The sequence below is a fragment of the Macadamia integrifolia genome, chromosome 14 (assembly GCF_013358625.1).
Source record: "Macadamia integrifolia cultivar HAES 741 chromosome 14, SCU_Mint_v3, whole genome shotgun sequence".
In the NCBI taxonomy this organism is placed as follows: domain Eukaryota; kingdom Viridiplantae; phylum Streptophyta; class Magnoliopsida; order Proteales; family Proteaceae; genus Macadamia; species Macadamia integrifolia.
The window spans coordinates 21,322,004-21,336,099 of record NC_056570.1 but is presented as its reverse complement, the minus strand read 5'-3'; the positions used below and the strand labels follow the sequence as shown (position 1 = coordinate 21,336,099).

The 14,096-nt window shown below is 40.3% G+C and overlaps 1 protein-coding gene and 1 non-coding gene across 2 annotated transcripts; both read right to left on the bottom strand.

Moving 5' to 3' along the window:
* Positions 1-298: 298 nt before the first annotated feature.
* Positions 299-372, bottom strand: TRNAN-GUU. The gene has a single exon. It is a non-coding gene; the product is annotated as a tRNA-Asn (tRNA).
* A 4,007-nt stretch (positions 373-4,379) lies between these two features.
* LOC122061128 (CST complex subunit TEN1) lies at positions 4,380-9,520 on the bottom strand. Its single transcript, XM_042624323.1, has 4 exons — positions 9,196-9,520; positions 8,125-8,267; positions 4,874-5,027; positions 4,380-4,755 (listed from the first exon to the last, which is right to left on the bottom strand). The coding sequence occupies exons 2-4, from the start codon at positions 8,226-8,228 to the stop codon at positions 4,636-4,638; spliced, it is 378 nt and encodes a 125-aa protein (XP_042480257.1). The 5' UTR covers positions 8,229-8,267; positions 9,196-9,520; the 3' UTR covers positions 4,380-4,635.
* Positions 9,521-14,096: the final 4,576 nt, after the last annotated feature.

Here is a 14,096-nt window from a genome sequence, read left to right as displayed (position 1 = left end):
CACCAACTTTTGTTTTGTGGGTATCAAATTATGAGGAATTGACCTTTCTACTTACCCCCATTATCTAAATCCCATTTCCGTGGTGACCGTTGGACCGACACAATTAAAATCTTCAACAAAAATCATTTTTTGATTGGGAAAAGTAAAAAAATCCCCTCATTTTCCAGAGGATCGGTGGGTATAAATAATTTTTACCTTTTACTTTTAATTTTTAAATTTTTTTTTTACTGTTTTACCATTAAAGGGATATGAGTAATTGATTTGGAACCATCAAGGATAAGGAAAAAATAAAATTTGACGCTAGAAGGAGGGCTTGAACCTCCGACCTTGTGGTTAACAGCCACACGCTCTAACCAACTGAGCTATTCCAGCTCCTTGTTAATATAACAAGGAGACATATAATGGCAGCATAAAATTAGTCTATAGAATTCAATAAATCGGCTTAGTTTCGAAACTGATATATTCATACAGATTTATATTGACACGTATCAGCCATATTGGAAATTTTTGCCCTTTATTTTCCCTGCCTTATCTCAATGAGTTGAAATCAACTCTCATTTTTTATTGAGTAATTGTTTGAGTAAGTCTTGAATGAGCCCCTCGAAAGGTTGATGTAAATAACCAAATTTTTTTCTATATTTCTAAGTCATATATCCTAGTTTGGATCATTGAATCAAAGTAAGCTTTGATGAATTACTAATTGATTATGCAAGAAAATCTTCAAGGAAACAAAGGCAACAAACGATGATCTTAGACCACCCTTACCTTATATAAAAACAAGCGACTCCAAGCGATAACAAACCATGTCTACAAAATACCAATACCATGCAGTTGCTTCAAAGCCAACATGAGGCTCCTTGCATGAGTGCAAACTACAAATGTTGAGGTTACTTGAAATAAAAGAACAAAAAAGTCATTCGTGAAGTGAAGGTTTCAACACCGATTCACTTCCCAATAGTATCAGATTAGTTTAGATAATGAAGATCAGTTCGAGGGACAAAAGTTCAAGAGACTAATTTTCTTACAAGGAAAGTAGTAGATTTGACTCCAAGTTGTTCAAGAATTAGTGGCATTGAGTTTCTTGACCCTTTGTCTTAGGATTAATTAGTTCTATTTCTTGATAAAGGCAAAGAAGGGATATAACTTAACGGTAGAACATCACCTTGATGTGGTGAAAGTCATCGTATCAAACCTGATTATATCGGTGTTTTTCAATCCTAACCAATGATTTAAGGGATGGTATCGGTCTCTGCCAATACCGATCTAGATAGAATCAATGGGTATCGATCGATTTTACCTTTGTTTTTATAAAAAAAAAATACTAATTTTTTACTATTTTAATCTTAAATTGATCTTGATCGATCAAGGATTAGAAATAAATCTCTGCCAATACCAATCCAATATGGCCAATACAACTGATATTAGACCGATACTTGAAACATGATCCTAAGTCCTAACTCGACCTCAAAATTAAAAATCTTAACTCAAACCATATTTAATCACAGAATGAATTAAAGCAAATTCAAACCGTCAAGCCAAACTTACACATGTAAACTGACTATTTTCCAACAAAAAGGAGAAGATGAATGTAGCGAAAAAGCACGTTTTAAAAGTTAAAAGATGAGTTGGACAGGAAAACACGTAAACGTGGAGTTTACGACCTAATCGTAGACGTGGAAATGGAAGTGGAGGGGCCAATATCGACACCGACACCCTCCAATCCCCATAGACAAATAGAGAGTGGTTGTTATGATATTGTCTCCGCCACTTTCTGCCCGCACACACTTCGTCTCCACACCCCACCACATGGCTGTACCTGGACATACCTGATCTCATACCCTCCTCTTCCCTCACCCCAACAACAATTATAGAGAAGAGAAACCTACTCTTTTTTTTTTATATATTTTACTCAAACAACAACAAAAATCCAAACAAAAATGTTTGCTTGGTGGTGGTCGGTACGAGGAAATGAATAAAGAAATAAGTAAAGAAGAAGAGAAAGTAAAAGGAAAGGTGAAGACGGAGAGAGAGTAAAGACAGAGGCTGAATTCAGTTGGTTCCATATGTATGTAATGATGACAATTATCAAACATTCCCATTTGGGGCGGTGATCACAATAACGACATAACAACTAATTTGATTATCCCCTTTAATATTACTATGAGGGGAAAAATCGGATTCGGCTCTTCTCGTGAATCGCCCATTGCTCAGGTCTTATTCATAATTACTTGAGTGATGTTCAGGCGGTGATCTAACAATTCTTAATACCTCTTTTTCCATATCTTTATCAGCATGTTGCTCTCTACATTTATTTCCAAAACGTTGATCACCGCTTGAAGATATGACGCTTGTCTAGATAGCTCTAGATCGATCTGGACAATGGACGTTAAGAAGAGGAGTTGAATCCGAAAAACCAGTAAAAAGCAATGTACCCAGTGTCCAAACACATGCGTAGGCGAATGACCACCCTGATTCATGTGAAAGATAAAAATCTCACATTATTGATGTTTTAACATATATTTTCATTAATCTCTACTCTGATGCAGAAGCCACGCTATATTTTACAAAACCCTCTCCCTAGTCCCTACTACTAAATACTATCTCAACAAGGTTTAAAATCCGGAATCAAGATCCGAATCGATCTCAGCCTATCCCAAAGTTGTTTTAACCATGCATTTTGAAATGGGATCGATTAATTTGGATCATCCTCGACTGATTCCAATCCAAATTAGCTGGACGACTCGATCGATTGATCCCAATTTTGAAAACCATTGTCTCTACACTGACCTGAGGGTACACAGAAAAAACCCATTTATCTGTGTGCCATGTAAGAAACCGAAGTCCATAAATAGAATCAAGGGGAAAATTTTCCTTTACCCATATAGAAGGGTTATTCTGCGAAGTAAGGCCCTCCATGGCATCCAGCAGTAGTCATACCGATAATCACACATAAAAAGGGAATTGTGCAGCTTTAGCAATCGCATCACGCCACATATAGCATAAAATTTCTTCCGCAAGCCTCTTGGTTTGTCATCATACCTTGAGAAATAGAAAGAAATGCAATCCACATTCCACTTGAAATGTAAAGTATATATTTTCTCACCATTACAATAGCGTTTGAGACAAATGTATGCATTTCAATTAGGATCGTATTCAATGGTGTTATGATTCTACCTTCTTTTTTTTTTAACAAAAAATTGGCCAATTATCAACAGAATTCCTTGTTAGCTCTTTGTAACATAACTTTTTTGGTCACAGGCTTCCAAACACATATCCAGGGATTTAGTTCATGGTATTAATCTGGTATCAATCGTCGGTAAAACCAATACCATTACTATAAAACGGAAAGTAAATGAATATCTAAAGTTACTTGATGTAACTTTCTACATAGTGGAAAGGATCGGGTTACACCACGCATTGATCTGCACAAATATAGACGAACGAAAGATTGTGGCAATCTCACTTGGCAAAGTTCTATCATCCAAATCCAAGGAAGATCCTTGAAGATAAACACTCTCAATTGAGAGAGAGAGAGAGAGAGAGAGAGAGAGAGAGAGAGAGAGATATTAGGCAAAAAACTTGTTTTGTTGTGGTCAAACATTTTATTTCTAAAGGTCTTGTTAATCTTAGGAGGTCTATAATTACCTCAAGTAGACGACCCACGAACGAACCAAGTCAATCCAGTTCAATTAACAAATACCAATATCAATACCAATACCTATCTGTATCATATCGATCAAATTTCAGTATTGTATCAATCAAGGCCAACACCCAAACGGATGGGCAGACACGGCAGATGTGATATTGATTCGTAAAACCCCTGAATACAATCGTAACATTACTTCTACTAACCCTATATGTTGAAGGTCCAAAAGTACCTTTCACTGTTCTTGACACCCATCCATGTGGCTTGAGGAAAACTTGGTCCTAGAATCAATAAATAGACTCTCATTTTCTTTCAGACATAGCTAATCATTTTGACATTTCTTCGTTGTTTTGCGGCATTCTCTCTACTGATTTAATGACATTTTCCGAAGATTCACATTTTCAGAGAATTGAGGAAGACTTATCTGTTTCAGGTCCTTTTCTATGGTACCTAACTTCAAATCCTGAGGAACATTTGAAGGTCATTCTTACCTTTCCTCCCCAACTTTACAAAATTTCAGTTGGGGCAGTCCAAGAGGTCCAATGCCAAATACAATCGTTCACATGAAGGCGCTGCTCAACCCAAAATTAAAGAACAGTCTTAAGAACGCATGGGCACCGGATGGCACCTACATTAGGGTCAAAGTCTCAAAGATAACCCATGTATAAGCAAAGAAATTGAACTCGAAGAGTATTAGACTTGCAGAAACACATCGGTGATGAGAAGTACGATATGACAACAAAATAGCTTCTCAGAATTCCACACCAAAGAAGTTCCAAGCCTCAGTTTGATGGAGTATATTACAAAGGGCATTAGATCACTTTGAAGGGGAAAGAATTGAGTTCAGTTTGAATTCAACAGTACTTGACAGCATCATGCCCATGGAAAACCATTATCTCAGGTGTGACCACTAAGAACAAGCTAGAATCAGTTTACCTTGAAAACTAGTCTGCTACTCAAGCTCTCCTCTGAACAAGAAAGACTGGTTATTATGCCTTCTGATCATTCAACTGGTCAGCTTGAAACTTTCTCAACAGCTGCAGAGATTGACTGTAAAGGCTGAGATCAATGCCATCTACATTCCTACCTACACGTGCTAGCAAGGTAGCCTGAAACAGCATATGTAATAGGAGATCAAACGCAACACTACTAATCAATCATGATGTTTAAGAGAAAAGGAAAAACAGGAGGTGGAAAAGTCCTAAGTGGGCTGAGAACATTCTGTACCTGATTATTAGCTTCAATGAAGAGTTCTCCAATGAACTGATAGATGGATCCAAGTCTTAAATTGAGGTTCCTCAGGTGTTGGGTGTCGATCTTTAGGCTAAAATTTCCATCACTAATTATGGCAATTGCAGTGTCTACAGAGTAATCCTGAAGTCTATAAAAGGAGCACCATGAAACTCTTCAGTGATTTTCTACAAAAATCTAGCAATTTTCTACTCTTATGATGGTTCAAAAACAGAGACTAGGAAATGTATGATATATAGTGCTTTTCTATCCAACTTTGGTATAAAAATAGTTCAGAAATTATAAATTCAATTCCAATAATAACTTCAATTTTGTAAATTACTAATCAAATTTATATACCCTCCTCCACCCCTCACCTCCTCTTAGGCCCCCACCCTCAAAGAGAGAGAGAGCTTTACTGAGACCTAAGAACCATGATATGATATGATCATTAAAATCCATAAGAACATTTGCACTGCTGCTCCCAAGCTCAGTTAAAGGAGATCGGATGTGTTAATTTTGACAACATGCATTCAAAGACTACTAGTCGAACATTTTAGCACGGGTGCTCAAATGTTGTAATTGTAACCTCAGATTTGGGTGTCTGTGATACCTTACTTTCTAAACCCGGTCTAATTACCCGGTTGTTCGGTTTGGTCTTGCAGGACCAGAACCCGAGCGACCTAACTCGAGTACCTTATAGAACATGATGGCAAGGGTGACTCTAAACTCTGGTTGGCTAGACCAGTTGGAGTCGGTGCCTAGTGATGTCCGGGTGCCCAAGCCGTGCACCTGCATGTATCATCGGGCCATGTACGCATAACAAAGGTACGTAGCCGTATTTTATGTCGAGCACGTGGTTTGGTCTTACGACGAGTGAAATACGTGTCGGGGGCCGAGCCCCATCGAAATCCCAATGATTCGGCTAAGTTTTGGTTGACTAGTGGGTGGTCATAGGTGGATCGGACCCACCAGTGTGACCTATCACTCTGGTCATTAGATATTTTGACCCAAGTATAAATAGCATTTATTACTTTTCTTTTCCCTCATTTATTGTTTTACAAGGTGAGTGAGAAAAGTAAAGATGAGAGAGAAACGAAGGAGAGAAAAGGGAAAAAGAAGTAAGAAAGGGGGAAGAAGATGATTGTTGCGCGTCGCCAGGGTCAGATCCTTTGAATCCGACCACCGGATTGGTGACCCTCATCTAGAGATCTATGATTTGAGGTGAGTAAAGACTATATTTCTTAAACCCTCATGAAACCCTATGTGAAATCCTATGATTTGGGTAGGAATCCTTTAGATCTTGTTAATCCCTCTTGAGAATATGAATCAAAGGTTTAATGAAGGACTTACGTGTTGTTTATGAAGGTTTTAGAGGAAGAAATTGCAAGATTTGAGAAGCATTTGTTGATCTCTTGAGCTAGAGAAGAGATTCAAGGTTTTGAAGTTGTTTTTGAGCAAAAAGGTAAGATCCATGCTTGGGACTTTGAATCGATCCTAGATCTAAGTTAGAATCATGATATGGGACCTTAGATTTGTGGAAAATGAGGTCGAATCGACCTCTCGTGATTTTCCCAAGGTGGGATGAAGAATGGGAGTGAATAGCAAAATCCCGGTTTTAAGTAGTGGGTACCTGGAGAAGGTCGGACCCACCAATCCGAAGCCCGCCTGTCCTAGATGGGCTCTTGGCCCACCGGTCCTTATGAGGCCCCTAAGTCGAGCTGTGGGAAAGGACCAGAGGGTACCTAGCCCGCCAGTTGACCTACCAATCCGACCCTTCATGTTCCGATTGGGCCCAAATTTGTCGGGCAACCTTCTATGGTGATTCTAAACGCGTTGGGATCATTGTACTCCGTTGATTGTGAATCTAAAATGGAGTTATATTAAACTCAACCTCTTTTATGATAGGTTGTACTAGAAACTCACGTCATCGCACGCCGGATCTTCCTCGTACCAAGGGTGATCGTTGTACACAACTAAGTAAGTGAGAAGAGGACATTGATTTTATTTTTGGAGTGTTTTTGCATCACTCCATTATTCTTCAGTGATTTTTCCAAAAAATCTAGCAATTTTCTACTCATATGATGGTTGAAAAACAGAGACTAGGAAATGTATGATATATAGTGTTTTTCCATCCAATTTTTTTATAAAAATAGTTCAGAAATTATAAATTAAATACCAATAATAACTTCAATTTTGCAAATTACTAATCAAATTTATATACCCCCCTCCACCCCTCATCTCCTCTCAGGCCCCCACCCTCAAAGAGAGAGGAGCTTTATTGAGACCTACAAACCATGGTATGATATGATCATTGGAATCCATAAAACTTTTGCACTGCCAGTCCCAAGCCCAGTTAAAGGAGGTCGGATGTTGTTAATTTTGACAACATGCATTCAAAGATTAGTTAGCCAAAAATTTTAGCATGGGTGCTCAAACTTTGTAATTGTGACCTCATATTGGGGTATGCCTTGGAAGCAATGTGCAACATTATAATCCGAGTAGTGACAAATGTAGGGATTAGGGTCCTTTTGGAAGTGGTGCACCATATCAGTGCCAAGTTGTAGCGAGCAGTGTACAAAGGTTTCCATAATCCCATTCCATGGACAAGAAGCAAAGAAAATAATCCAAAAGTGTAGGATTCACAAATAACTTAGGAATAAACAGACCATAGTGAATAAAGAATATGAAGTCAGTATATATGATAGGGAAGAGGGGAGCACAATGACATCATTAAGAGACTAGGTGGAAGGCGGAGAAAAAAACCTAAGACATAGCAAATTTTGAAATAGTTTTCTTGTCAGTCTCATATGTTTGGGGTAAGGCTTAGTGAGTCGAGTTGAACTGTATCAGTAAAAGAAAATAATGTAGTGGTTTCTTAACATTTAATAGACACTGCCACATGGTTATGACAATGTTTTTGGTTCTTATAGTGTTCAGAACTTTCTTTGCATAGAATCAAACTAATGAAGTCATAGTTGTGTGCCACCTAATTGATGTATGGGCTTTAAGCCATCTTAAGTTTTCTTTGAGATGGACTTGTACTCAAGTGGTCATGACTGCAGCTGTAGAAGAAGGTACTCCATCTTTAATATTTGGAGAAAAAATAAGATGAAGGAGAAGAAACAGTCGTAGACATAGACGCAAACTCTGAACAACAACTGCAGTCAAACATATATAAATCCACAAACTGGAACAATGGCAAACTTGACAAGGTAAAAATGAGGGGTGCAGGGGAGTGTACCTACTTTCCAGTAACTCGAAGGGAAACCCCTTGCTTAAAGAATGGAGAAGATGGGTATAAATCTTGTAAAGAAACCAAAACGCCAGGTTTTATCGCAGAAGATGCCATTGAGCCAGATCTATTCAACTTAAAGAATCACTTGATTTCCTGTAAATTGAGGATCACATGCCAAAGGTCACAATAGAAATTAATCAAAAAAAATGGGAAACAAAGGATTCCTTGCAATCTTGGTGAAGAAAGATATGCATACTGAAAAATAATTAAATAATAAAAGGCATCATATATGGGTGCATGGAAAATACAAAGTTACAACCATTTTTAACTAGGGAGAGGAAAATGGTAAGGATGTAAAGACTGACTAAGTCCCAGAAAATTACCCCACAAACCAAATAGGAGGGACCAGGAACCCTTCTGATTTGGAGCACAGTTATTGCTTTAATAGTGGGGTCTGCTACAGTATGTTATTGGGATTATTAAGTAGAGATTTTATATAGGAAAATAGAACCTAGACTTACAGTTTGGGAGGGTATACCCAAACCATAACCTATTTCTGTAATGTAGAGATGATTTAGTTGTTCTTGGTGAATAATGAATTTCTTGGGAAGAATTTAGTGGCCTATCTCATTTAGTTGTTCTCAGGGTGAATAATGAATTCCTTGAGAAAATCTGGTGCAATAATCCAGCTTTTCTCAGACTAACTCACTAACCAGTCAGACTCCAAAATACAATCACAAAATTCAGTACACACGCCATTTATCCATTTTCAATGCCGACTTGTATTATGAGGTTAATCAAAGTCATTATGTTGGCAAAATTCTACCACTGGCATACCTGGGTTTCAAAATTTGCAGTCACCATCTAATGGACATTTTATCAAACATTTAGAAGACAGAACACTAAACCCAGATAGCTTCTAAGGATGCCAGAAACCTTATCCAATTAATAATTCCCATATTCCTCAAAGAACCAAAAATGAAATCCTCATTAGCAATGAAAGCAGAACAAATAGAAGAAAATAAAGCAATTCATAGAAATAAAGAGAAAGGAAGCGTATCGATGAAGAAGAAAGGCTCACACTTGGCGACTGCTGTCTACTGCCACACTCTTACAGTCACACAGCCGTCAATGGTGGGATTCTGAGTCCCAAATAGAGGGAGAGACAGAGACCTAACCCCAATTGTGGTATTCTGCAATGAGAAAGCAAATGCAAAACTACCGCGGTTCCTGACGTTACGAAAATGACACTCGTGACTCGTGAGGACCTAGTTCTTCTTGTATCGGTCACGTGGCACTTCACCTCCATTACAAGATTGAATCATGATCATAAATATCAGCATCGGATTGATGTATCAGCAAATCTGTAACAATATCGATACTTGCCCGATCTTGTATCAGTGGAACGGTTCCTCAATGGTATTCGTCAAACGGGGCTCTGCCCTCCAAATGTATTAACATCGTGGCCTTAAATAGCCAGGGGAGTACATGAACATGAGACAGGAGACATGTGGGACCCAAGCCATGTGTCCTTCACATGGACTTCACATGCTTGTGGGACCGTATGTCGTAGTGTCGGCATACGTACATGCTCAATACACTCGTCTACATACTCTTACAATACTCAATACACACTCAATACACACTTATTACATATACATACTCGTACAATACTCAACACACTTAATACGCAATACAAACACAAACAAGTACTCAATCAGTATCGGGATCGGAAGAACTGCTGTAGGCGTAGAAGGCAGCCGTATCGATGAGCCAGTCGTCATACGCGTCCATAAGAGGGATCAGACGAGGACAAGGAAGACGACCGTTCTGATGGAGTTCCCAAGCAGAGTCAACAGTCTGGAGAAGTGGGGCTGGAACTTGATGGGGCTGAGTATTATTGACTTGGCACATGGTATGAAGAAACTGTCGCCACTCTGATCTATGCTGGCGGCGATTAATGAACAGAGTATAGGGTTTTGTTCCATACACATGGAAGTCTGTTGTGTAAGAAATGAAATGGCAGGGGATTATAGTATGGGGAGGGTCAGTGATTTGGAGTACTGCTGGAGGTCTATGGAAAAGGATAATGGTATGGTGCATAGGGATATCAGGGGAATCTTCTGGTGGGAGAAGAGAGGTGAAGAGATCCAACCAAGTTTCCATGGGAGCAAAGAGCTGTAGAAACTGGAGGATAGGGCGGTTTGGCTGGTAAGGATGTATAGGGTCACACCATCGGGAACACATGCCATGAATGGCTTGAAGGGGAAAACTGATGGCGATGGAGTAGGCTGTACATAAATGCCAGAGGATGCATTTATATATCAGGGGTAATTCCTGTAGGTCATGGAAGGTATTGAAGGTGAAAACTGTGAGGTAAGGGAAGTCTGGGTGGCAGGAAGAACCAGCAAGAAAGAGACCTTCTTGTCGAAGGGCTATTCTGAGGAGCTGGATGGCTGTGAGCTTACTGTAGGTAAGGATGGCTTTATAGGTTAAGGTGTGGAGGATTTCGGGGGGAAGATGAGGAGGGATATTACAGCAGAGGTAATGGCTGGGTGACGGTTGTGGTGTGGCTGAGGAGGAGGAAGATGAAGCTCCTGGGGTTAAAGGGTATAGGAGTGGGATGACCAAAAAGGTAGAGGATGGTCGGGATAGGAAGTCTGCTAAGACATTGTCTTTTCCTTTGATGTGCTTGATATCAAAGGACCACTTTGAGAACCATTGAGCCCACCGGAGTAGTTGATCATTAGGAAGTTGTTTCTGTCGGAACTCAAGCATTCGAGGGAAACTAGACATGTCCAGTTCAATGAGGAACCTGTGTCCTATAAGGTGAAACTGGAATTTTTCAATGCCGCGTCGAACTGCAAGAATTTCCTTAAAAGTAGAGTGATAATGGGCTTCAGAGGTTTTAAAGGAGCCACTCTTGTAACCGCAGACTGTTCTTGTAGAATCAGGATTTTCTTCAAGAAGGACTGCACCCCAGTGAGTATCACTAGCATCTGTTTGGAGAATCCTACGCCCATCAGAAGGAATCTGTAAACAGGGGAGTCTTGTAGTTAACTGCTTCAGAGCATGAATTGCTGTAGAGTGTTCAGACGTCCAGGGAGGAGCATTCTTTCTCAATAGTTGATGAAGAACAGATGTGTGTCGGATCTGTTGAGGAAGAAACTCAGTCATGTAGTTGACTATACCAAGGAAGTGCTGGACCTGATGTTTTGTTAATGGTCCATCAGGAAATTGCTGTAGAGAGGTAGCAATATGCGGTTGAAGCTCATATGTTCCTTTGGTAATAGTGACGCCAAGAAAATCAATGGTGGAGACACCAATCTGCATTTTCTTTGGAGAGAGCATGATTCCATAGTCTTGAACAATCTGATGGAATTGCTGAAGAAGGCGTAGATGTTCATCCTGTGTGGATGAAAACAGAAGAATATCATCAATATAAATGAGGGCCTGTGCTTGAATAGGAGCAAAGATTTTCATCATGGCACGCTGGAATATTGATGGGGCCGTCTTCAAACCGAATGGCATAACTGTCCACTGTAAATGATGACCAGGGACGCAAAAGGCTGTCTTTGGTCGATCTTCAGGAGTAATACCAAGTTGCCAAAAACCTGCTTTTAGGTCAAACTTGGAGAAGACAGTTGCTGAGGCTAACTGAAGTAACAGAGCAGGTCGGGTTGGTAATGGGAACTTATCATCAGCCAGGAAGAAGTTCAGAGGCCGATAATTAATAACCATTCTCATTTTTCCACGGAGCTGTTCTGTTCTTTTGTTCACATAGAACGCCTGACATGCCCAGGGAGACACCGTAGATTCAAGTAATCCTTGGGCTTGTAATTGACTAAGCTCCTGAACTGCAAGTGTCAAATGTTCAGGGGGCATTCCAGGGTGACTGGCTTTTGTTGGATTAACATCTTCATTCTTCTTAAAGGGTAAGGAGATGAAGAACTTTGAATTCTGCCAGAGAGGATGTTTGCACTTTGTCAGGAAATCTGTATGAGAATCTGCACAAGAGGTTTGCAGAAGTTTTCCTTTAAAATCATCAAACAGAATGGGACCTGTTTCTGCAAAAAATATGTTAGAAAAAGGGGACCAGGGAAGAAGTTGTTGTTTGTACACAAGACCTTGGGGAGTCCATTTAAGAGGGAGATGACTCAGGACATCAAAACCTATGATAAGGTCTTTACCGGGACAATGGGATCCTAACATAACATGGGAGAAGGAAAGGGTTGGAAGGAGTTGAACTTTAATGGGGTTTTTAGTCACTAGGGTGATATAGAAGGTTTCACCATTAGCTGCTAAAAATGGCAAGGCAGGGACTTGAGGTTTCCAGAAATGGTTAGGAAGGACTTTTGGGGACAAAATGGTTGTTGCAGCACCTGTATCTAAAAAGGCTATTAGCTGTACAGGTTTAGCATATGGTTCAGGAAGGAGGGTTACTGCAGCATGAGGTAAGGTAATAGACTGACAGGGACGAAGTGTTGGTTCTTTGTTCTGGGAAAGGAAAGGGATAACCTGGTAGAGGGGATCTGAATCCTCGGACTCGGAGAAGGAAGACTCTGGGTCTGAGTCTGTGAGGTGTTGGGGATCAACCTCATCTGGGTAGTCAATAGCAAAGAGGGAGAGATCCGTAGGCTCTGCATCTAAGGAATACAGAGATTCAAGATCAGCATCTTGTAGATCATCATGATGGAGGGAGGCAAGCATATGAAGCACCTTGTCTTTCTTACTTCTATTAGGACAGTTTTTTGCAAAGTGGCCATCTTTGCCACAGATGAAGCAAGAAGTATTCTTGGTTTTCCCTCGAAACTGTTTTTTCCGAAGGAATTTCCACTGTGGTTTAAACCGTTTATACCGGGAGGGCTTAAACGGAAACCTTTTCTTGTGCTTTCTGGAGGAACGAAAGAACTGTTTGTGATGGAAATGCTTCTTTGTAGGACAATCACAGTTGTGATTCGAACCTTTACATTTGATCTTCATCCAGGACGTGTCACAGGCAGAAGACACTTTATCAGATTTGGACTGTAATTCTTTCCAGATTTTCTTGACATTACAGAGTTTGTCAAGAGCTGTGAGAGCAAAGCTGTATAAGGAGCCGATGCTGCAAGAGGCGAGAGCAATGTTCTGGTTCCGAAGGAACTGTAAAGTATCAGCACCAAGGGGATCTGGAAGTGAGTTGAGGAAGATCTGCTTGAGGTTCTCATCATCAAGGCCACCAATCTTATGGAATCGGTCTGTCATACGAATATAGTGTTTGTCAAGATCTGGACGAGCCAGAGAACAACACTTGAGCTGTAAAAACTCTTCACGTGCCTTTGTGATATCATTCGAGACAGGACCAAGGAATTCTTGATATAAGACTGTAATGAACTGGCCTTCAGGGAGTTGAACGAGTTGTAATTGCCTGTAGCCACCAAGGGCTAAGTACCATTCCCTGAGTTTTCCTTGCAGTCGTGCAACAAACTTAGTTAGAACACTGACTGAGGTAGCACCTTCTTGTAGAAGCTCAGCATTAATCCAGGCATGGAAATCAGCAAACTTAGATGCCCACTTAGAAACAGGGACATCATCCAAGGTAAAGAACTGTTTAGGGTCTTGGTTTGAAAACGGAGCATATGTTGGAGGGGGCTGTGGCGGTGGTACGGGTTCAGGATTATGGACCATAGGGTCATCCTGATCACCATCCATCTCATCAACAGTAGGAGGTGCAGGATATGGAGCAGGTGGTTCCTGTCCTGTATTCATGAAAGAAGGGACAGGGGTTGGGTCTTGGAGGGCTAGAGTGGTGAGGAGATCTGTGAGGAGATCATCACCAGAAGGGGTTATGGCACCTATAGGAGGATATTTAGGTTTGGTTCGAGGTGGAGAGGGTGAAGGTGAAGGTAAAGGTGATGGATAGCTTGGGATAGGTGGTGTGGGTGCAGGATAAGAAACAGCCATAGGATAAGGCTGGAACTGTGGAGGAGAGGGTTTTTCCAA

What these genes read in the sequence shown, in the direction of transcription:
- LOC122061128 (XM_042624323.1), bottom strand. Translation starts at nt 8,228, where the DNA reads ATGGCATCTTCTGCGATAAAACCTGGCGTTTTGGTTTCTTTACAAGAT. An exon ending in TCCCTTCGAGTTACTGGAAA is followed by an intron (nt 5,028 to 8,124) that starts GTAGGTACACTC and finishes CTCCTTTTATAG; the next exon opens with ACTTCAGGATTACTCTGTAG. An exon ending in TCATTGAAGCTAATAATCAG is followed by an intron (nt 4,756 to 4,873) that starts GTACAGAATGTT and finishes ATGCTGTTTCAG; the next exon opens with GCTACCTTGCTAGCACGTGT.